The sequence below is a fragment of the Podarcis liolepis genome, assembly GCF_965112155.1.
Source record: "Podarcis liolepis genome assembly, contig: HAP1_SCAFFOLD_74, whole genome shotgun sequence".
Classification (NCBI taxonomy): Eukaryota; Metazoa; Chordata; class Lepidosauria; order Squamata; family Lacertidae; genus Podarcis; species Podarcis liolepis.
In genome coordinates this window covers 66,822-91,441 of record NW_028148879.1, presented here as the reverse complement: position 1 = coordinate 91,441, position 24,620 = coordinate 66,822, and the positions used below count along the sequence as shown (strand labels likewise).

Sequence of the window (24,620 nt, the reverse complement as noted above, 5' to 3'; positions counted from 1 at the left end):
GGTGAGAAATCAGTTTCCCAGACAGGTGCACCCTTGACCAATGTCATAAGTAGCCACAGGGTTTCATCCTTATGACCCAAACTTGGTTTTAGTAATGTATTTCTGATTTATGCTTCAACATCTAAAGCAACTTCACTCTGGGAAGTGATGAGAACATAAGATGGATCCTCTTGATCAAGCCAAAGCTCTCTGTATGCCATCATCCGGTTTCTTGCAGTTTTCATCCAAATTAGCAGCCATCACCACATCCTATGCTGGCAGATTCCATGGTTTGTGTCCAGAGTTTATGTTTCAGAGATACCTAGTGGTTTACCATGTTCTGGAAAATGGCACCATCAAAGTCTCACTGCACGATGATATACTCATTACATTGGCTGCGTACTCACTACACGTTTAAACCCAACCCCCTTCTCTTGCCACAATCCATGAAACTATTTTTAAAGAGCTTTGCTAATTATAGCTCTGTGAGCTGTAAGCAACATTCTCCAGGTTTCTTTTGGAGAGGAGGCATGCTTTCAATGTGATTAAATGTATGGTGTTTATGCAGCCACCAGCTGACCCTTTCTTCTGTGATATATCTTAATTTCATACTTCATAATATGTTTTGTTTTTCATTTTGATTGCTTATTACCTAAAAAAAATTCCATGCCTTTCTTTTGATCCATATGGAGCCAAGGCCAGCTTGGAGCTGTGGTGACTCTGAAGTGGGTTTAGAGGTCCACTCCTGATGCACTGTAGCAGCTATTCTTCCAGTGCCTCAAGTTTGAAATTCTGATGCTCAATCCTATGAAAGTATAGGAGCTGATAAGACTGAATTATTGGAATGAAAGAAAGCTTACTCACCATACCATATCTTTCCACTTATATCACAAACTTGAGCAATAATTTTCCTTGGTTTTTCCCAAAATTTGCTAACATCACTTTCTTGCTGGTTATTAATCTTCTTGTAAATATGTAACACAAATGAGATAGCCCAGAGACACAAAACCGTACATATGAATGGTGAATAAAGTAAAATCAGAAGCTTAAGTAACCACAAAGGGTGAACCACTAAGGTCCGATATTCTTCCAAATAAGAAAAACTGATCCAGTTTTCCAGAATTTGAGAAAACCAGCTCATGGTTTCCTAATCTGAAGCACCACGTGTATGCCAATGAAAGAAATATATGAAGTGAAAATTTCCTCAATTGTGATGGTATTTTTTTCAACTGTTTACCTGGAAAACAGAAAATGCAGTACATTAGTTTGAACTGTCATCCCAGAAGCATTCATGATTACATGAAATCTCACGTGATTTAATATTTTCCTAGTTTTCCCCACTGTAACTTGCCAAGTAGACGTATTGTTTTTCCAGCATCCAGCATGAGGATGTACAACATTACAAATGTATGACTCCATCATTTATTTGATGTAAAGCAAGCTGGTTTCATTCCACTGCTGAAGTATTAAGGAAAGTGGGAAAGGGTTACTTCTCTTTGAGTCAGCAGAAATGTTTCCCTGCCCCCTAAAAATGCAGCTGCATGCATCTTGTGACTATCTTGTTTGTGTTACTGGGCAAACTAACATATAGCTCAGGATACATGGAGAACTGGAGACATGGAGACTGTTGGAATAATCCGGTTAAAAAGTGGAGGAATTTGTGAAGAACTTGTCTGAAAGAATTTGGACACATTGCAAGACTTTTGACTGAGAGAACTCTGGCAGTTGTAGGTCTTCGTTAACAACTGGACTTTGTTCTTACTGTGTCGACTTTGCCTCATCAAGGACTTTATAAGTCAAAATGCTCTCTGGGCTCAGAGAGTGGCGACTTCTTGTAGCAACTGTAGAGTTTGTTTTTTCTGTGTCTTTCTGCCCCCAAAGTAAAAACTAACTTTGCTACACAGTTGTTCCCTATACTGGGCCTAACCACTCGACTTAAATTGTGTGGTGCAGACGCAGCACCGAACAAGATTGAGGGAGAAAAGTGAGCTGAAGGGTAGCAACATTTGGGGATACACTGCAAAATGTCTCTTTCTGGGGATGTGAGGTGGAATAGCAGCTCTGCCGCCATATAAGAACAGATGCCGATGGCCAAACCCTGTTATCACTGCCTCTAGAACTTCTTTCCAGTTGGGTTATTGGAGATCATGCCACAATACTCAGCCATCACATTTTTGTCTTCAACGTACTAAGTCATCTTAACATCCATTAGCTTTACATAGTCAAATTGTATATTTTTGATTCTATTCTATCTTCACTACATTTTTCAACTTAATTGTATGAGAAAATAGACAATATTGATGGGGGGGGGGTTGTGCCTATAGTAGCTGTGTGATAGGATAAATTAATACCCGAAAAAGCCATAAGTGCTCCAGTTCCTCACCCCCGTGAGCCATGAAAAACTAAATTTCACTGCTGTGGTTTGTCTCAGATCACTTGTACCTTGGTTTTCAAATAGCTTAGTTCTCAAACGTTCTGGGAAGCTGAACGTCCAGCGGGGCTTCCACAGCTTTTGATTGGCTGCAGGAGCTTTCTGCAACCAATCAGAAGCCTTGCTTTGGTTTTCAAAGTCGAAGACTGTTTTGGAAGTCAAACAGACATGGTTTGACTGTAAACCTTACTGCTTCACCTGAGATTTAGGTGGCTCATATTTTACCAGATCCTTTCAGACTTCCTTTTTCCTGCCGAGGGAAATGGCTGCCTTCCATAATATCAGACCCCCCAGTAGTGCCAGAAATTCAGGACTAATATGGGAGTAATTAGTCCTGCCAACCTCTCCAGGGTAGGAGAGGGCTGTCTCACCCAGAGAGTCCGTTATCTGGCCCCCACAACAAGATGCCAAACCTTGGCACTTTGGGTGCCAAGCCTGGCACGGAAACTGGGCACTCTCCAGAGTCATTCTCTCAAGCAGGGACACTTGCTTCTTAAAAATTAATAAGATTTGGCTGAAAACAGGCGTATTCTGGACTGATGGAGATAAGGGAAACAATCTGCAGAACTGCACAGTTGCTGGTATGTAAGTTTGGACTTCAAAGAGATTCTCATCATGGTGCTTGGATTTACAGAGGTGATCAGTACGTTCTCTCTTTTATATCTACATTTGCTTTTATATGCCGAGCCTCATTAAAAAAGACCTTAAAAAAATTAAACGGAGTACAGAGGACTTCTATTTGCAACTGATTAGTCAGCTGCACAGTTTTAATCGGACTTGACAAAGATAAATGAGCAGAACAAGTTGGTGCTTTATAGCTGTGACACAGAATTGAAAAAGCGAATTCTTCCCTTTTTTGTGGGAGTGGGGAACATCTTTTGGCTGATTCTACATTGATCTGAGACAATAATTTGGGAAATATCCCACAACATACAGTGCACCTGTTTGCAGGTTTTTCTTCTTTATGGGTGGGAGAGAAAGCGAAACAGGTGTCTAGCAACTCCCCTCCCTAGAGGGGAGACTTGTGTGGTCCCTGGAAAAGCTGATCAGTTGCCAATTGATTTATATCTGTGGAATATATTCCATTTTAATTGCTACATATATTTGCGAACAGTATGCTTAACAACTCAACAACTTGGGAATTTACTGAATCATAAAACTTCAAATGGCAGGCTTGGACAAGAGCCTGGACTGGAAGATAAGAGTGAGCCAGGGAAAGCTTCCTTTGCAAACAGACAAAGGAAATACACACACACACACACACACACACACACACACACACACACACACACAGTATATATATACAAATTAAACTATGCCTGACAGATGAAAGGATATATGATTGTTTAACATGACTGAGAATCGATTAGCCAGTGACTGAGGACTTTGAGAGTTTAAGATCAGAATGTGGAAAATATGAGAACAAGAAGAAGAGGGCAGAAATATCATTATGTGAGATGAGTTCTTCAGAGGTCCAGAATATGGGAAGTCCATGTGAAATTCATCGTATTTTTCACTCTATAGGATGCTCCAGACCATAGGACGCACCTTGTTTTAGAGGGGGAGAACACGGGAAAAAAATTCTCCCCCTCTCTGCTCAGCGCCCCTTCAGCGAAGCGGCAGGAGAAACGGAGCCCCTTCCATTTCTCCTCCCGCTTGACTGAAGGGGCGCTGCACAGCTCTCCCTCTCTGCTGAAGCTGGGAGAGCAAGACTCTCCAGGCTTCAGCGAAAGCAACGCAAAGCCTCCAAAGCGCGGAGGGAGTGCTCCCTCTGTGCTTTGGAGGCTTCGCATTGCTATCGCTGAAGCCAAGGAGCCTGCATTCGTTCCATAGGACACACACACATTTCCCCTTAATTTTTGGAGGGGAAGAAGTGCGTCCTATAGAGAAAAAAATAAGGTAATAATAAATAATTCAGATTGTAGTTTAGTTTTTTGTTTTGTTTTGTTTTTGAATTGGATTATGATTTGATTTGATATTAATTGGATGTTCTTAATGGAAAATTTATAAATAATAATAATAATAATAATAATAATAATAATAATATTTTAAAAGCTCTTTTCCACCCACCCTTGCTAGGAATGGGGAATCCCTCATCACTGGTATTTGAGGAATGATGAATTCCAGAGGGGCACTGTTTCAGCTAAAACAACATGTTTTATCTCGCATATATCTGAGTCTGCATGCAATGCTTTCCCCCTGTTGGCTTGGACAGTAGTGTACACTTGACATTAGCTACCATCCATATCTATCCCAGCTTCAAATCAACCCCGACTAAAAGAAATGAACATCCTAGCTGTGTTTTAAGTTGATAGTGTGGAAACAGGCTAAGATGATCATACAACTAGTTTTTACATGCACACAAACACACACACACAGCATCTCTCTCTCTCTCTCTCTCTCTCTCTCTCTCTCTCTCTCTCTATGTCTCTCTCTCTCTCTCTCTCTGATGACTCCTGCACAGGAAGTAACAAATAATACAACTACTAGGACATCTTAAAAAGCAGAGACATCACCTTGCCAACAAAGGTCAATATAGTTAAAGCTATGGTTTTCCCAGTAGTGATGTATGGAAGTGAGAGCTGGACCATAAAGAAGGCTGATCGCCGAAGAATTGATGCTTTTGAATTATGGTGCTGGAGGAGACTCTTGAGAGTCCCATGGACTGCAAGAAAATCAAACCTATCCATTCTTAAGGAAATCAGACCTGAGTGCTCACTGGAAGGACAGATTGTGAAGCTGAGGCTCCAATACTTTGGCCACCTCATGAGAAGAGAAGACTCCCTGGAAAAGGGAGGGAAAGATAGAGGGCACAAGGAGAAGTGGACAACAGAGGGTGAGATGGTTGGACAGTGTTCTCGAAGCTACCAGCATGAATTTGAACAAACTGCGGGAGGCAATGGAAGACAGGAGTGCCTGGTGTGCTCTGGTCAATGGGGTCACGAAGAGTCGGACATGACTAAACGACTAAACAACAACAACAACAGGACATTTGCAAACGAAGCAGGGTCTACTATGGTTTCAAACTGAATGAGAGACTTTGATGAGATTCCTGCATTGAAGAGGGTTGACTAGATGACCCTTGGAATCCCTTTTAGTTCTACACTTTATGATTCTATGAACAATTTTTTTTTTTACTTACATTTCTGGTAAGTCTAAATCACCTTTGCTTCAGTCACCGCTCTGTGGATGCAGCAGAAGTCCTGTCTGGTGCACTTTTTCGTAGGCTAATTTCCACTCCTATGGAGAAAGGTCCCTTTCTGCGGTCCTTTAAAGAGACTGTGATGAGTGGGCCATTTGTATGAAGAAACCAAGCATTGTGAAAAAGACTGCTAAGAGGTTGTGCCCATTTGTAATTAAAATTATTGTAATTAAAGTCACACCTACAATAGCAGCCATGTCAGATAACAACATATTGGGTCACAGAACACCAGCTATTGATTAAGGGGTAAAGGTAGGTATTGTGACAACTGTGTTACCTCCATTTGCTGGTTGCTTCTCCCACTATAAGTTGTGTATGAGATAAGAGCATGATGTAATACACTAACCTTAATAACATGTTTGGTTTACAATATTGAATCCTAGTGCTGCTCCAGTAAAAGCTCTTCCATTGGCACCATGCTGCATTAATTATGCAGCATGTATTGCTTGCTTTGGAGCCCCAGAAATTCCAGGTTGACATGCTCTGATATCAAAGGGTCTCTGGCATCCAGCACATGTTCATTACTGTCAGGTGGAGGTGAAGGATCCAAGTCCAGCATGCGTTTGTCAGTTAAGTCAGAGCAGTAATCGCATACATATACGTTGGTCCATTTTACTCTGTCATGCAGTGCCTGCAATTCAGTCACAGACTCATTAAAAACTCAAATTCATCAGGCGGTTTACAATATGATGATGATCATATCTATCTACATCTACATCATCTACATCTACATCTATATATTTATTTCTATATTAATTGTCAGGCTTTGGGGGATTTTATCCGCTCCCCCTCCCCCGGTGGCAGCAAGAAGCAGAGAAAAACAAGAGTTCTTACTAATGCGTTTATTCAATCATCACAGCGAGAGACAATGGCATTGCTCCAACTGAGATCCTCTCCACTCCCTTCCTACCAACAGCACTTTTCCTTACAGTGGCCGCCAGGGGCTAATTGTCTCTGAGTCCTTTGCTCTTGCACTCTCAACGAACGCCGGGTTCTGGGAGAAGGGGGTCAGAAATACTTTCCAGAGATAACATCTCAGCTGGCTGCTCTGGCTCTGTCTCCTCACCAGGGCACATCTTTCTAAACATATCTGTAACTTGCCTTGGAATGCCCCCAAAATTGCTATCAGCCTCAGTTTCTTGCTGGTTATTCATTTTCTTGTAAAAACAGAGCAAAAATGAGGAAGCACAGAGAACCAAATACACTACTCTCAATATGGATAAAGCAAATCAGAAGCATAACTAACCACCCTGGGTGATCCACTGAGCTCAGGTATTGCTGTGAGTCGTGAAGGCCGCTCCCTGCAAGGCCCTTTCCACCTGGCCTAGGGGGTGGGGCCCAGACTCACCAGCTCTACTAAAGCGGTGCCTGGTGAGACCAGAGGGACATTGCCTGACAACAAACCCTAACTATTGGATTATTTTGCCCCATCTTTTAGTGCCTGCCAAACAGCTGTGACATGCTTATGATAACGTTTTATTCTTTTGTTAGTTACCGGTAGTTATGCTGTTTTAAATGTGCATTTTATATTTGACCTCACTTAGCAGTGGTTTTTTTAAAAAAATGTTTACGTTTTGTTTTTTGTTAACTTACTTTGTGGAGTGTGTATTATGTAGTTGACCTCCTTTGTAATGTTTTATTTTGAAATCTTTGGGATAATTTTGTTTGTTTGTTTTTTTAGTTAATTATGTTGCTTTGACTGTATACTCTATATTTGACTTTCTTCAGATTGTCTTATTGATGTTTTAATGTGCTTTAAACTGCTTTGAGATTTTTCTTAAAATATAAAGCGGTATAGAAGTGAAATAAATAATTAGATAATCTAATAATTAAATAAATGGTACTTCTATTGCAATCAAAAGTGGGCCTAAAAAGGTTGATGAGGGCGTTCTCAGGATACTGCCAAAGAGAACACCTGGCTGTGAATTGCAAGAAGTCAAACTAAAGAAAACTAAATTTTCAGGAAATTATAGGACCCATAGGTGGTATGTGAATAATCTGTTGATTGAACATGTTAAAGTCTTTAAATACCTTTGCCCTATTTTTCAGTCAGCAGGGTCGTGGAGAGCACATCAGAAATATGCAAAGGAAAAAGCATCTCAAAGCACAAAAATTCTGACAGGCTTTTTACATACAAAAGGTGGCAATTGTATACCATCAGACCTGTTTAAAGCTAAACCCCTGGCACAGTTATTATATGGGCTCAGATTTGGACAGGGCCTCACCTTGGATCTACAGAAGCTGTTCAACCTAAGTTCCTAAGGCAATTTTTTTCTGTTCCATCCTGTGTTCCAAACACTTCATTGCACTTAGAGGCTAGTCTCCCCTCAGTTGAATTACAGATTTGGTGTAGGACATTTAATTATTGGCTTTGCCTAAATTTAAACCCCACTGGTCTACTACCCTTAGTATTGCAAGATGGTCATCAGAGTGCTTGGACTAAAATTGTCAAAAAAGCTTTACTTTTCTGGTTTATCATTATAACAGTTATTAACACTGGGCTTTAAGTAAAGTAAATAATTAAATTAGACAGCACCTAATTGAGCGACAGAATAATTTGGCCACAATAAAGCAATTTTGTCCATGGTATGATTATTTTCTACCTAGTCATTTTGACACTTGGGCACCCTATTTGCAAAATTTATCAATTTCAAAATACAGATGAGCTTTCACTTTCGCAAGCTTGAATAAACTGCCTTCAGCTGTACTTGAGGGTCAATTTCAGAAAATTCCACTGGAAAAACAGTGATGTCCATGTGGAGATGGCACTATTGAGTCAGTGGCTCATGAGCTTCTGGTTGCAGTCTTTATAAAGATTTGAGGAGTGAGGGTATTACCCCTCTACTATTGTCTATGCTGGGTTGCTCAACCATTGCTACTGTGTTCTTTCATCCAGCAGATCAAGATGACCAGGTGGCAGCAAAATCAGCAAGGTTTTTAGTGGGGTCAATTAGAATAAGATCTATTATTTGATTATTGATCTAAACCTCCAAAATGTATTTTGTATAGTTAAGTTTTTACCTCTATCTTCAGTACATTTTCTTTTTCTTTTATTGTATTCCTATGGCTAGTGGCTGATGCAAATAAAGATTCTTCAGATCAGCTTCTCAGGTTTTATGAGGATTTATAAAGGGAAATGATCTATCTGACAATGGGCTCAGCACAAACCCCGCTATCGATGCATTTCTGCCTTCCCACTCCCTTGCAGAAACCTGAACCAGGGTATGCCTTGCCTAGGTAAAGGTAAAGGTAAAGGGACCCCTGAACATTAGATCCAGTCGTGGCCGACTCTGGAGTTATGGCGCTCATCTCGCTTTGTTGGCCGAGGGAGCCGGGTGGCCAGCATGACTAAGCTGCTTCTGGTGAACCAGAGCAGTGCACGGAAACGCTGTTTACCTTCCCACCTGAGCGGTACCTATTTATCTACTTGCACTTTGAAGTGCTTTCGGACTGCTATGTTGGCAGGAGGTGGGACCGGGCAACAGGAGCTCACCCCGTCGCAGGGATTCGAACCACTGACCTTCTGATCGGCAAGTCCTAGGCTTTGTTGGAGGAAGCAGATGAGCCTGTCCTTACTGCCGCTTGCCCACCAGGTTTCTCTTACGCACAGCAACCCAGGTCATGTGGGCGGGGGGGGGTTGCAGTGATTTTTAGGAAGTCATTAGTTTGCATCAGGCGTCCTACTGGGAAGACCCAGTTTTCTGAGTGCATGTTCTGGAAGTTGGGCAATAGGGGCAGTACAGGATTCCTTTTGGTGTACCGACCTCCCCGCTGCACCAAGGATTCCCTGTCCGAGCTGCTTCAGGTCGTAGCGGATGTTCTCCTGGAGACACCTAGTTTGGTTGTCCTAGGGGATTTTAACATCCATGCCGACACAACCTTACAAGGGGCCGCTCGGGACTTCGTGTAAAGCATGGCCTCCATGGGGCTGTCCCTGAATAAGTTGGGCCCAACTCATAGTCATGGACATGCCTTAGACCTGGTATTCACCTCTAGTGACGTGGGTGATCTGACACTAAGTAAAAGTGAAACCAAAGAAGTGCCATGGTCAGATCACTCCCTGGTGCAACTGGACTTCTCCGCAACCCTTCCCCTCTGCAGGGAGGTGGGACCAATTCGGATGGTCCGCCCCCGCCACTTAATGGATCCAAATGGTTTCCAGAGAGTGGTAGGGGATGCTTTATCCCATGTTGATGGCCTTTCAGCTGATTCCCTGGTGGCCCGCTGGAATGCGGAGTTAACCAGGGCTATCGACTGTCTGGCTCCGAAGCGCCCTCTCCGATTGCATGGAGCCCGGACAGCCCCGTGGTTTTCTTTGGAGCTGAGGGCGATGAAACAATCACTGAGACGGCTAGAGCGTCGGTGGCAGAAAACTCACTCCAAATCTGACCGGACACAGGTTAGAGCTCAACGTCGAGCCTACCAAGTGGCGATAGCGACGGCGAAGAAGACTTTCTTCACCGCCTCTATTGCATCTGCAGAAAATTGTAGCAGGAAACTCTTTCAGGTGGTTCGCAATTTAACGGAACCACCTTTACCACCGGGGCCTTGTAAAGACCCCAAGATCTCCGGCAACGATTTTGCAAAGTTTTTTGCAGATAAAATCACTCATATTCGGAAGGAGCTAGACACCACCGTGGGAGTAGGGCTGGGGCGAGAGAGTGCTAGAGCCTTGTCTGGTCAAGTTGCATGGAATCAATTTCAATCCGTTACCCCCAAGGATGTGGACAGGCTACTTGGACGCGTGAAACCAACCACCTGTCTCCTTGATCCTTGCCCATCCTGGCTAATAAAAGCATGCCGGGAAGGGCTGGGCGATGGGCTCTGCGGGGTGGTGAATGCTTCCCTCTTTGAGGGAACATTCCCAGATCCGCTGAAAGAGGCGGTCATTAAACCGCTTCTTAAAAAACCATCTTTAGACCCCGCCAGTATGGCCAACTATCGCCCAGTCTCAAATCTTCCATTCTTGGGCAAGGTGATTGAGCGTGTGGTTGCTGAACAACTCCAGGCACGCCTGGAGGATGCGGACTATTTGGATCCCTTCCAATCAGGGTTCAGGCCTCATCATGGGACTGAAACTGCCTTGGTCGCACTGGTTGATGATCTCCGGCGAGCTAGGGACAAAGGTGAGAGTTGTTTCCTAGTTCTGCTGGATCTCTCAGCGGCCTTTGATACAATCAACCATAACATCCTTCTGGACCGTCTAGAGGGGTTGGGAGCTGGGGGCACTGTTATACAGTGGTTTCGCTCCTTCCTCCTGGGCCGTGTTCAGAAAGTGGTGGTGGGGGATCAGTGTTCAGACCCTTGGGCCCTCACTTGTGGGGTGCCTCAGGGTTCCGTCTTCTCCCCCATGCTTTTTAATATCTATATGAAGCCGCTGGGAGAGATCATCAGGGGGTTTCGACTGGGTGTCCATCAATATGCAGATGATACCCAGCTCTCCCTCTCTTTCAAATCAGAACCAGTGAAGGCGGTGAAGGTCCTGTGTGAGTGCCTGGAGGCGGTTGGAGGATGGATGGCGGCTAATGGATTGAGGTTGAATCTTGACAAGACAGAAGTACTGTTTTGGGGGGACAGGGGGCGGGCTGGTGTGGAGGACTCCCTGGTCCTGAATAGGGTAACTGTGCCCCTGAAGGACCAGGTGCGTAGCCTGGGAGTCATTTTGGACTCACAGCTGTCCATGGAGGCGCAGGTCAATTCTGTATCCAGGGCAGCTGTCTACCAACTCCACCTGGTACGCAGGCTGAGACCCTACCTGCCCGCGGACTGTCTCGCCAGAGTGGTGCATGCTCTAGTTATCTCCCGCTTGGACTACTGCAATGCGCTCTACGTGGGGCTACCTTTGAAGGTGACTCCGAAACTACAGCTAATCCAGAATGCGGCAGCTATACTGGTGACTGGGGGCGGCCGCCGAGACCACATAACACCGGTCTTGAAAGACCTACATTGGCTCCCAGTACTTTTCCGAGCACAATTCAAAGTGCTGGTGTTGACCTTTAAAGCCCTAAACGGCCTCGGCCCAGTATACCTGAAGGAGCGTCTCCACCCGCATCGTTCTGCCCGGACGCTGAGGTCCAGAGCCGAGGGCCTTCTGGCAGTTCCCTCATTGCGAGAAGCAAAGCTACAGGGAACCAGGCAGAGGGCCTTTTCGGTAGTGGCGCCCGCCCTGTGGAACGCCCTCCCATCAGATGTCAAAACGATAAACAACTACCTGACATTCAGAAGACATCTTAAGGCAGCCCTGTTCAGGGAAGTTTTTAATGTATGATTTTAGGTTTTTTTGGTTTCTATGGAAGCCGCCCAGAGTGGCTGGAGAAACCCAGCCAGATGGGCTGGGTACAAATAATAAATTATTATTATTATTATTATTATTATTATTATTATTATTATTATTATCTGTGGTTTAACCCACAGCGCCACCCGCGTCCATACCCTGCCTAATGGGCCTTTAATTTACTGAGACAGTCTCATGGTTGCCACAGAAGCCATGATTCCTGAGCTGCCCCAGGACCTATAGGTTTGATGATCAAGAGCCATGAGTTACTTCCCTCCCTTGGGACAGTGAATTCTCAAACTTATTGTGAAAGTGAGCTGAGAGGGAGAGATTTCTTGGCAGTGATGGGAGACTGAGAATTGGAGGGATTGTTCTGTGGTATTACGGCAGCGGATAAAGGTGTAGTGTAACTTGATTTTGTTTGAAATGTATAGCACAGGATAGTACGCACCCCAGAAATGATCTCTTTCAGCTTCTGCCTTCTGGAAGAAGGTATAGGGTTATAAAGGCCAGGACTAGCCACCTGAGAAACAGTTTCTATGCAAATGCAATTCTGGTTCTAAACGCAGCATAAGGGGCTCTATAGTATAGCGTATTTTAAAATGGGGTTTTAGAGTTTTTAGGGGTTTTTGAATGCTTTATGTAATTTTTATGTAGTTTTATGTAGTTTTGTGGTAGTTTCATGTAGTTTTTATGTAGTTTTTCAAATTTCATTGTTCTGCATGGGACAATGACAATAAAGATATCGTAATCATAATCGTAATCGTTATGAATAGATTGCGGACTTCCGTTTTTTGCCGCCATGGTGAACAATGGTTCTCACCATAGCATGCAGACAATTAAGGATAATTTGAGAATAATTATCATTGCAACCCCCCACCCCAGGTCGGGGGGAGCGCTCTCACTTGCAGATTGCCCAGTAGCTGCCTCCCGCTCCTACGGAATGTCCTGCATGCATTGGAAACTCTCCAATGTGGTCACCATGCACAGACATTATTCTGTTTTTTAAGCTATATCCGAATTCAGACTTGAGAAGCAGGCATGTTCTGGAAGAAGGAGACAAGTTAGCCTGCTGCTGAATGAATCAGCCACTGAGTGCCAAGGTCTCGATCTGGAGAAGATTTTAATCGTAATTGGATTGGTATGTGGTAGAGAGAAGCCTTTGTTTTCTCTTTATATATTCACCATGCTTTTTTTATAATATGGCATCTCTTCACCAAAGCAAAAAATTAGTTACTAATGGATTGCATTTACTAATGGATTGCAAGAGAACTTTATAATGCTTATGGATTAATTCAAAGAATGAAACTGGGTGGAACATATTGGGATGTTCTGTGGCAATACCCTCCCACGGAGGATTATAACTTGATTTATTATGGTGTTGATGAGATATCAGCTTGTTATCAGATGGGAAGTCTGCCCAGATTAATGGCCAGATGCCAGACCACTTTCGGTTTTGAGAAAAGCAAAGTGGTGAAAGGTAACTACACAGTAAAACTGAGTCCTTGGAGCAGGGGGGAAATGCTGGAAATGATTGATTGTAACAAGAAAGGAAGGTTGAAGGACTTCCGGAGGCGGCGCGAAACAAGCAATGGTGGTCCTCTTCGCGCAGTGAAGAGGGGCTCCGCAGAAAAGGGTCATTCGCTGCGGCACAGCGACGACCCATCAAGAAAAACCACGGGCAGAGTGAGCTCGTGGCCGTGGGACTCGGCGGGCACCTGGAGCGACCCCCAAAACGAAGAAGGGACCCCGTAAGGGGCTCCGGAAGCGCGGAGGGGAAGCGGTGCTGTGAGTTCATCGCTCTTTCTGCGGGAGCGAAGCCGCGCGGCTGTTGCTGATGAGCACTGACCTTTCTTCCTTAAATATCGGATTCTAAACCATCTACTCGTGAGTAAGAATTACTCTACTTTGGATTACAAATTTTTGAATTTGGCTGAAAGCGGGAGACGAAAAAAAGGAAGTCCGTCTTCCGGCAAGGCTTAAAGATCAAAGGCAAAGAACTGACAAGCTGGAGGCAGTGGAAAGGGATTACAAAACTTGGAAGTATCGTGCATTGGAGAATTGGTAAAGGAAAGGAAAGGCAAGTCTTCTTTTTTTTCTCTTACTATTGGGGTGATTTAAATTGAGAACTTTCCTCCCTCTGGGGATTTTAAAAATATAAGAAACCAGATCTCGGACTGACAGTGAAAGGAGCTGTCTTTGCGGATACAATAACATACCTGAAATTGATACATTGTTATATTGGGACGTTATTGGAAGATACAACTAAGCAACTGTAACTTGCACCCCTAGAAGAAACTTAATGGCAACTTGGGAAAGGCTCTGCAAGTGGAAAAAGTTTTAAGGACTATTGTTTAGCCGTAGGGACTTTAATGGCGGCTAAACTTTTCTCTTTCTTTCCTGAACTGTAACAATACTCCCTCTAGTGGAGCTTGGGATTTACAAACTCCTGGGAACCAACTTTGTTTTGACTCTCTGCTGTTTTGTTATTTACACTGAGGAACTGTCTTTCCCATGGGACAATAGACTATTTGACCTTGACTCATAGACAGGTGTGGAATGAGTGGCCCTCCGAAAACAAGATCTGCAAAAGCGAAAGCAGGGAAAGGCCAACTTGTGCAAACAACTTTGACTACACAAACACGTAGATCATCAGTGCCTGCTGTATTAAAGGGAATTGAACTGCCAACAACAGCTGCATCAAAAGAAGCTGAACAGACAACAACAGAGGATATGGCTGCAGGGGGATCTGATACTCTTCTAAATGAAATGCTACAACAATTTGCAATTTTAAACAAGAAGGTTGATGACCAAACAGCAAAAATTGACTTAGCCACATCCTCTATTACAAAACTATCTGAACAAGTGGCACAACATTCACAAGCAATTGGGAACCTAAAAGACGCCACCTCTGAGAATCGGAAATTGGCTGAGGCCGCAAATTTAAAAGCTGACCAAGCGAACCAGAAAGTGGACGAATTGAAAGGAGAGGTAAAGCCACTTCATAAGCACATTAGTGACCAGCAGGCCTACCTGTCTATGGCGGAATTGAGAAATCGGGAAAATAATTTAAGATTACGATCTATCCCAGAGCTTGAGAAAGAAGATTTGACCGGCTATCTGACAGCAGAATTTTCTAAGTTCTGGGGTATAGAAGAAGACAAAGACTTTAAAATAACAACTGCGTTTAGATTGGGAAGAGCAGCAAAGAAGGACAGGCCCAGAGACTGTCTGATCATCTTGAGGACTAAACAGGAGAGAGACAAAATACTTGACCTTCATTTCAACAAATCACTTGAGATCCAGGACAGAAAAGCGGAGATTTACAAGGATATACCAAAACAACTCTTGGATCTCAGATCTACATATACTGACCTAGCAAGACTTCTGAGAAGCAACGGGATACCATACAGGTGGGAGTTTCCACAAGGTTTATCATTTAACTACAAAGGAAAGAAGGTTAGAATCAAAACAAAAGAGGACAATCAGAAGTTCCTGCACGACCACGGAGAGGATCTGCAGAAGGGAATAGCAGTCCCTTGGCCTATGCCACAGCCTGGAATAGAACCAACACCTTCTTCCTCGGATCCGGACAAAAAAGAGGACACCCCATAAAGAGTAATAACAGATTGATACAGGATGTCTCTGCAGCTGTACAGCTGGAATATTAATGGAGCAAATTCCCCGGAAAAACGAAAAAGGATTTTTCATATTTTGAAAAAACATCTGGATATAATTTGTTTGCAAGAAACACATGTGACTAGGCCCCACAGGAAAGTGCTAATTAATAAAAGACTAGGCCAAGAATTTATCTCATCAGATAGAGTCAAAAAGAGAGGCGTGGTGATCTACGCAAAGGAGAACCTAGCACCGAAATTTTTGTTCAAAGATGAACAAGGAAGAATCCTGGCAATTGAAATACAAACTCAAGGAGAAAAAGTTTTGATACTAGGAATCTATGCACCAAATGAGGGGAAATCGGAATTTTACAAGAAGCTGCATGAGACACTATTGGACTATCTGGACTATTCGAACATTATTATGATGGGAGATATGAATGGGGTGGTCTCTACCTTTATGGATAAGTCACAAAATCAAAATTTAACCAAGGATGGCAGACTACCGAAAACCCTTTTTGAACTGGCAGACAATATGGACTTGATTGATATTTGGCGGACAAGGAACCCCCTAGGTAAAGAAGGAACTTTCTTTTCTGAAGCCCACTTGTCATGGACAAGAATCGACCAAATTTGGACAACTAGAGGGCTGGCACCAAAGACTACAAGAGTGGAAATCTGCCCAAAGACTTGCTCCGACCACAACGCCCTGAAAATGGAAGTGAGATTTACTCCAGCCGGCTCCTTTAGATGGAAAATGAATGACAGCCTGTTTAGAGATCAAGAGATTGTAAAGAAGGCCCAAAAAGTTTTAAAGGACTATTTTGAAATAAATTTGAACACCTCGGTGGAAAAAAGAACGATCTGGGACGCAAGTAAAGCTGTAATGAGAGGGTTTCTGATACAACAAAATACGATTAAGAAAAAACTCTGGAATGGAAAAAAGGATAAAATATTAGAGAAGATAAGAGACGGAGAGAAAAGGTTGAGATCTAAACCAAAATCAAAAGAGATTCTACGAGAAATTAAATTCCACCAGTCACAATATATGAAATTGATAAACCAAGAAGTGGAATGGAAAATTAAACAAATGAAACAAAGATCTTTTGAGTCAGCGAATAAATGTGGGAAACTGCTGGCATGGCAGTTGAAAAAAAGACAAAAATTGAACTATATTACCAATCTAGAGGTGGAAGGGAAAAATATCCAGAAACCAGGCAAAATTAGAAAGTGTTTCCAGAAATATTTTAAAAAGTTGTATACACAAGGGCCTGAGGAAGTGTCTGAGATGGATCAGTTTTTGAAATTCAACGGTTTACCAGAACTATCTCAGGAGAAGAGATCAATCTTGAACTATAAAATAACATTTTATAGAGGACGCCATTCAGAATATGCAGCTGGGCAAGTCTCCAGGCCCAGATGGACTTACCTCCAAGTACTACAGGACGTTGAAAGACTATTTGATACAACCACTAATGGAGGTGTGTAACCAGATTATGGGGGGAGGAAGGGCACCGGAAACGTGGAAAGAAGCTTTCATCACATTGATACCCAAAGTGGAAACTGAAAAGACTCAACTTAGGAATTACCGTCCCATCTCACTCCTAAATGTGGATTACAAAATATTTGCAGACATTTTGGCAAGTAGACTTAAAAAGGTTTTAAATGAAGTAATTCACAAGGACCAAGCAGGCTTTCTCCCTGGTAGGCATCTGTTTGACAACACTAGGAATATCATAGATATTCTGGAACTTTTGCAAACAAACATTAACACTAAAGCAGTGTTAATTTTTATTGACGCAGAGAAGGCCTTTGATAATATTTCTTGGAAGTTTATGAAGAAAAACTTGGAAGGGATGGGAGTGGGACGGGGGTTTCAAAATGGCATAGAAGCAATCTATTCAGAACAAAAAGCTAAGTTGATAGTGAACAATGTGGTGACAGAGGAGTTCCATATTGAAAAAGGAACACACCAGGGGTGCCCCCTATCCCCCCTATTATTTATCTCAGTCCTGGAGGTGCTGTTGAATATGATTAGGAGGGACCGGCAAATACAGGGGATACGGGTCAGAGTGAAACAATACAAATTGAAAGCATTTGCAGATGACTTAGTTTTAACATTACAGGAGCCAGAATCTAGTACAAAAAGAGTTTTAGAACTGATTCAAGAATTTGGTCGGGTGGCAGGATTCAAGTTGAATAAACAAAAAACTAAAGTTTTGGGGGAAAACTTGACACCTTCAGAAACAGAGGGGTTTCAGAAGGAAACAGAGTTAACTGTGGTTAAAAAAGTGAAATACCTGGGGGTCAACTTGACGTCTAAAAATTTGAATTTGTTTAAAGACAACTATGAAAAATGTTGGTTAGAAGTTAAGAAAGATCTAGAAACTTGGTCAAGATTAAAGCTTTCCTTGTTGGGCCGAATTGCAGCTATAAAAATGAACGTTTTGCCAAAGATGTTGTTTTTATTTCAAACCTTGCAGATCGTGGACAGAGTGGAATGTTTTGGAAAGTGGCAGAGGGACATTTCAAAGTTTGTTTGGCAGGGCAAAAAGCCCCGAATAAAGTTTAAAATACTAACTGATGCAAAAGAAAGAGGGGGGTTTGCCCTGCCAGACTTAAGGTTATATTACGAAGCTGCAGCCTTCTGCTGGATGAAAGATTGGATTTTGTTAGAGAACACAGATGTCCTAGACCTGGAAGGTTTTAACAACTCGTTAGGATGGCATGCGTATTTGTGGTATGGCAAGGTAAAAACACATGGAATGTTCAAAAACCATATTGTCAGAAAAGCAATATTTATGGTCTGGATAAAATACAAAGACTTACTCGAAAGTAAGACTCCGAGGTGGCTATCACCAATAGAGGCCAAGGCTCGGAAAAAACCCAATATGGAGGCCGGCTGGCCGAAATATTGGGAAATAATAGAAAACATTGGAGACCATTGGAGGTTGCAGAGCTATGAAAAATTAAAGGATAAGGTGCAAGATTGGTTTCATTATGCCCAAATTAATGAGGTTGTTAAGTTGGATAAAAAAACAGGATTCCAGGTGGAAAAATCGAAACTTGAGACAGAGCTGTTAGAACCAAAGACCAAGGTTTTATCGAGAATGTATAACTTGCTGCTTAAATGGAATACTCAGGATGAGACGGTTAAATCAGCCATGATAAAGTGGGCTCAAGACATTGGGCATAATATCATGTTTGAAGACTGGGAAAGGTTATGGACCACCGGTATGAAATTTACGGCATGTAATGCCTTGAAAGAAAACATTATGAAAATGATATACAGGTGGTACATGACCCCAGTCAAGCTTGCTAAGATATACCATTTGTCTGATAACAAATGTTGGAAGTGTAAGGAGGCTGAAGGAACATTCTTTCACCTCTGGTGGACTTGTCCAAAAAAGAAGGCCTTCTGGGAAATGATCTATAATGAGTTAAAGAAGGTGTTTAAGTACACCTTCTCTAAGAAACCGGAGGCCTTCCTCTTGGGCATTGTCGGCCAAAAGGTGTTAAAGAAGGATAGAACGTTTTTTATGTATGCAACTACAGCAGCAAGAATTCTAATCGCTAAATATTGGAAGACTCAAGATTTGCCCACACTGGAAGAGTGGCAAACGCAATTGATGGACTACATGGAGTTGGCCGAGATGACTGCCAGGATTTGAGATCTGGGAGAAGAAGCAATGGAGGAGGACTGGAAAAAATTTAAGGACTATTTGCAAAAATTTTATAAGTTATATGAAATATAGGACTTCGCATGACTTGGAAGGTTAGCCCCAGCAAGGAGAGTGGAACATATATGAAATTAGATGAAAGAACCAATGTTTAAATGTTTAAAAAGGATAAATATATGTGTTTATAGAGTAATCGGATAATAAGTAATTTAAACTTAAAATACAATTGAAAGTATAAAAGAAATACATGAAACAAGGTTATAATTTGCTGACAAATTTATTATAAAGATTGCATTGTGCGGGAGATGTGGGGGAGTCCGTTGGAGGATTGAAATAAGCTTTGGAAAAATCACTTTCTCTTTTTCTTTTCTTTTCTTTTCTTGTTTTCTTTGTCTTTCTGTACTGTTGATATCTATCTGGAAAAAAAGTAATAAAAATATATTAAAAAAAAAAGAAAGGAAGGTTGAACATTTTTTAAAAAAACATTCCACACAGAAAGTTACCAGATATAAACTCCTCTTGCAAATTAAAGGATATTGTAGTGGTTGGGAGTTACTCGTGCGTAATCCTGCTCCGTTTGAGCGTCGGATTGCCTGGTTAAACCCTCCGGACTGCGCAGCCCATCTTAGCGTGGCTGCCCTTAGTCACTCGTAGAATCTGTCTGTGGGTGTTTCTTAAAGCGTTGCCAACGTAAGAGTTGTTTGACGCCCAATCGTTTCCGCCTTTCACTGCACGGGAGTCTCCTGCGCAGGGTGGGTGTGGGCAGCGGGGTGCTTGGGCTCTCCTCGCTAACTTCCAACGAAGAGTCCTGGAGCCCCTGCACCTCCCTGTCCCGTTGTTCTCCTGGATCCCTGGTGTTACACTCATTCTCTTCCCCTTCTTCCCGGCTGAGTCTCCCTCTGGCGCTTGGACCCTCCCCTGCAGAATCAGAGACCCTCTCCTTCTCCTGTGCCTCTGATGGCAGTTCCCTGACAGATATGGAACAGTTAAATACGAATGAAAGAGTTGGACATGACTAAACAACAAAGTGGTTTTAATGAGTTTTAATCAGCTTTAACTCTTCTTCAAGTGATTCATGAAGTGGCTAGTGAAGATAAGATACATGTGCTTTTATGTTTTCTGGTTCTGTTTGGCTTTTACAAGCCATGGATATTTGTTATTGTACATTATAAATGTTCTTGTAGGTGTGACTCCATACTTATGTATGATTACAAATGGTCACGACTTCCAAGAAGCAGCCTCCCCAAGCCTTCTCTCTTTTTCACAATGCTTGGTTTGTTCATACAGATGGCACACCCATCACAGTCTCTTTAAACCTCCACATAAAGGGACGTGTCTCCATAGTCGTGGAAATTAGCCTACGAAAAGTAGAGCACCAGACAAGACTTTTGCTGCTCTCAGAGAGAGGTGACCAACGTGAAGGCAATTTAGGCTTACCAGGAATGTAAGTAAAAGGTTTTGTTCATAGAAACATAAAATGTAAAGTTGGAAGGGGCCCAACAGGTTGTCTAGTCAACCCCCTGCAATCTCAACAAATGATTCTTGCTTAGTTTTGCAAATGTGCTAGTAGTTGTGTTATTTGTCAGTTCCTGTGCATGGGTCAGCAGAGAGAGCGAGAGAGAAATGCTGTCTTCTCTGTGTGCATGTGTAAAAACCAGTTGTATGAAAATCTTAGCCTTTTTCCACATTGTCAACTTAAAACACAACTAGGATTTTCGCTACTTGTGCAGATGAAATTAAGCACTTACAGCTTTTCAGATATTATAACACTGAGAAGCAGAAATTAAATTCCTCCCTATAACACAGCTATTATTGGAATCAAAACAGCTGTGTTATAAAGCCTGCATACCCTTATCAATTTTGTCTCTTTTCCCATACTTTTTTGTTGAAAGATGTAGTGGAGATAGAGTAAAATAAAAAATATGCAATTTAAATATGTGAAGCTCTGTTTTTAGATGACTTAGTAATTTGTAGACAAAAATGCAATGGCTGTGTATTGTGGCATGGTCCCCAATAACCCAACCAGAAAGAAGTTCTAGAGGCAGTTATAACAGGGTTTGGCCATCAGCATCTGTTCTTCTCTGGCAGCAATGCTGCTATTCCACTTCACATCCCCAGAAAGAGGCACTTTGCAGTGAATTCCAAAATGCTGCCACCCATCAGCTCACTATTTTCCCCACCCTCCCTCTTGTTCGGTGTTGTGTTTGCTCCATACAATTTGAGTCGAGTGGATAGCCTCAGTACAAAAAACAACTGTGTAGCAGAGATCACTTTTACTTTGGGGGCACAAAGACACACACACACTCTGCTACAAGAAGTCCTCACTCTCTGAGCCCAGAGAGCATTTCGATGTATAAAGTTTTTGCTGAGGAAAAGTGCACACAGAAAGTGCAAAGTCCACTTGCTCAAAAAAGTCCTGCAACTGCCAGAGTTCCCTCTGTGTAGACGTCTTGCAATGTGTCTTAACTTCCTTCAGATAAGCTCTTCACAAATCCAACACATCTTCCCCAGATCATTCCAATAGTATCCATGTCTCCAATGCCCCACAACAGTGAATGCTGAAACATGAGTTCTTTATCTATCCTGGGATATGTGTTAGTTTGCCCAGCAACACAAAGAAGACAGTCACAAGATGCATGCAGCTGCACTTTTAGGAGGCGGGGAACCATTTCTGCTGACTCAAAGAGAAGTGACCCTTTCTCACTTTCCTTAATACTTCAGCAGTGGACTGAAACCAGCTTGCTTTACAAGAAATAAATGGAGTCATACACTTGTCATTTTGTATCTACTTGTATCTACTTGGCAAGTTACAGTGGGGAAAACTGGGAAAATATTAAAAAGCAGGAGAATTCATGTAATCATGAACGCTTCTGGAATGGCCGTTCAAACTAATATACTGCATTTTCTGTTTTCCAGGTAAACAGTGAGGGAAATACCATCAAAACCAAAGAAGGTTTAACTGGATTGGTTTCCTTCCTTGGCATACACGTGGGGCTTCATATCAGGAAACCATGAGCCGCTTTACTCAAACGCTGGGAAACTGGATTAGTTTTCCTTCCATGGAAGAATACCTGAGCTTGGGGGCTTACTCTTGGTGGTTGCGTATGCTTCTGATTTTGCCTTGTTCAATCATTATAATGACATATTTGTTTATCTATGCAATCTCAATTTTGCTATATGTCTACAAGAAGAGGAATAACCAGCAAGAAACTGATTTTGATACCAAATGTTGGAAAAAGCCAAAGCAAGTTACGACTCAAGTTTTAGATATATTTGGAAAGATATGGCATGGTGAGTAAATGTTTCTTTCATACCAATAATTCAGCTACTATACTTTCATAGGACTGAGCATCAGAATTTCAGACTTGAGGCCCTGGAACAATAGTTACCACTACTGGTTTTTACCATGTGGTGGGTACACAGCGAATTTAATGAGTATATCATCGTGTAGTGAGACTTTGAGGGTGCAATTTTCTTGAGCTTGGTAAATCACTAGGTAACCCTGAAGCATAAACTCTGGACACAAACCATGGAATTTGTCAGCACAGGATGTGGTGATAGCTGCTAATTTGGATGGAAACAGGATGATGGAATACAGAGAGCTTTGGCTTGATCAAGAGGATCCATCTTATGTTCTCATTGCATCCCAGAGTGTAATGTTGCTTTAGATGTTGAAGCATAAATCAGAAACACATTACTAAAACCAAGCTTGGGTCATAAGGATGAAACCCTATGGCTACTTAGGACATGGTCAAGAGTGCATCTGTCTGGGAAACTTTTCTCTCACATTGTATGAAGTGATTCAGAGAATGGCCTGAAGATGCCTGAAATTAGAGCACTTAGGTATGGGGAAAGAATGTGCAACACTCTGCACAGAAGGGTAATACTGTTCTTCATATAAAAAAGGCTCAGGAAAATATAGTATTCTAACCCATATGAAAGTCAGGGGCATCTTAACCATTGGCGCTAGGGGTGCACGGCACCCGGGCGCCGGGCTCACAGGGGTGCCAGGCTGAGAGTCCAGGGCCGAGCATTGGAGTCCAGGGAAGAGCCGCCGACAGCCGAGCGGAGCAGAGCCCATCGGAGTTCGCCTTCTGCAGGCGGCTCTTCCCCGGACTCCAACACTCGCTCCCAAACTCGCACCAATGTGCCCACAGCAGAAGAGCCTGCCGGCTCTTGCCCCAGCTGCATGGCAGCTAACTGTTTCAGTGCCATGCCCGGAGCACCATGTAACGTTGTGGGTGTGGCACCATGCATCCTGTTGCATGTGCCGAGCTGTGGGTTCCTTTGCTGGCTTTTCTGCTGTCGTCGCACTCTCCCAGCACCGCCCAACATGATGTGCCAGCGCAGAACAACGAGGAATGCTACCGACAGGAGAGGAAGATCTCTGGACGGGATCCGCCGCACACCAACAGCACCAACGGCAGCAACAAGTCCTGACAAATAAGAGCGCATGGATCCCAGCTGAAACAGGCATGCAAATTTTTTCCCACCTACGCCCAAAATTAAGCAAGGAACGAAGATTCCAACAGACGAGAAATATCATTTATTATGTGAGCACAACAGAGAAAGTTCTGGCCCATGTGGATGACAACCTAGTATCCAGAATGTTGCAACATATAGGAGAGGTTTTTAACTGATCTTAAATTTCAGTTTTCTGAACCACAGTGTTTTCTTCCAATAAAATATTGCGATATTCCATTTATTTTTCAACAAAATAACATTTATTTATTGCATTTTATATTATTTCCAGGTTATGAAGTTTTTGGCATGGAACATCTCCCTAAAGGACCAGTGCTTATTATCTTTTATCACCCAGTTTGTACTATTGACTATTTCTTCCTTGTCGCTAGACTTTTCAAGGAGACAGGGAGAGAGTGCTTTACAATATGTGATCATAGCATATATCGGTTTCCAGGTAAGTTATTAAATTTAAATCATGCTTTTTTTCTTAAAAAACGTGAAATATGATATAAAATAAAGCTATAAGTTATTAAACAATGCTATAAAATATAAAACAGCGTATCAGGCAAGTAGGTGAAAAAAACACATGAAATATCAGCAAGTGTCCTCACAAAAAAGGAAGTTGGAAACTGCAGGCTTTCTTTTGGCCATTTACAGCATCAATCTCTTCTCCCAATAATGTTTCAGGCATCATATTTGAATCAGGCAATGTTTCCAATACAGCATGTCAACCTGGGTCTTTTGGCCCTTGATCACAGATTGCAGGAAAACCTGACCTGACCTCAAAACAGCTATGAGAGTGCTTCTCTTCTTCTTCTTCTTCTTCTTCTTCTTCTTCTTCTTCTTCTTCTTCTTCTAGTGATTGCAAGACAATTCCTGTGCTTCCATGCAGAAATTCCATGCTTTCTTGTACAACTTGTCTACATTCTTCCTCAGGGATCTAAGATCTGAAGGAATCTGGATAATGTGACAT

The 24,620-nt window shown here is 42.5% G+C and overlaps 2 protein-coding genes across 3 annotated transcripts in view; one reads left to right on the top strand and one right to left on the bottom strand.

Annotated features, from left to right (window-relative positions):
- LOC310699000 (DGAT1/2-independent enzyme synthesizing storage lipids-like) overlaps positions 1–24,620 on the bottom strand; it is a 48,503-nt gene that overhangs the window by 4,677 nt on the left and 19,206 nt on the right. The window contains exons 1-2 of one of the 2 annotated variants that reach the window (XM_083520591.1): positions 5,553–5,723; positions 844–1,216 (exon numbers count right to left, since the gene is read on the bottom strand). In XM_083520591.1, coding sequence (XP_083376717.1) covers positions 844–1,120 — 277 coding nt within the window. In that variant the 5' untranslated portion in view covers positions 1,121–1,216; positions 5,553–5,723. Of the gene's footprint in view, positions 1–843; positions 1,217–5,552; positions 5,724–24,620 lie in introns of those variants that run through there. The other variant, XM_083520592.1, reaches the window with a different exon arrangement.
- LOC310699002 (DGAT1/2-independent enzyme synthesizing storage lipids-like) overlaps positions 20,515–24,620 on the top strand; it is a 9,464-nt gene continuing 5,358 nt past the window's right edge. The window contains exons 1-3 of the mRNA XM_083520594.1: positions 20,515–20,627; positions 22,100–22,474; positions 23,937–24,101. Of these exons, the coding sequence (XP_083376720.1) occupies positions 22,195–22,474; positions 23,937–24,101 (445 nt within the window). The 5' untranslated portion in view covers positions 20,515–20,627; positions 22,100–22,194. The remainder of the gene's footprint in view (positions 20,628–22,099; positions 22,475–23,936; positions 24,102–24,620) is intronic.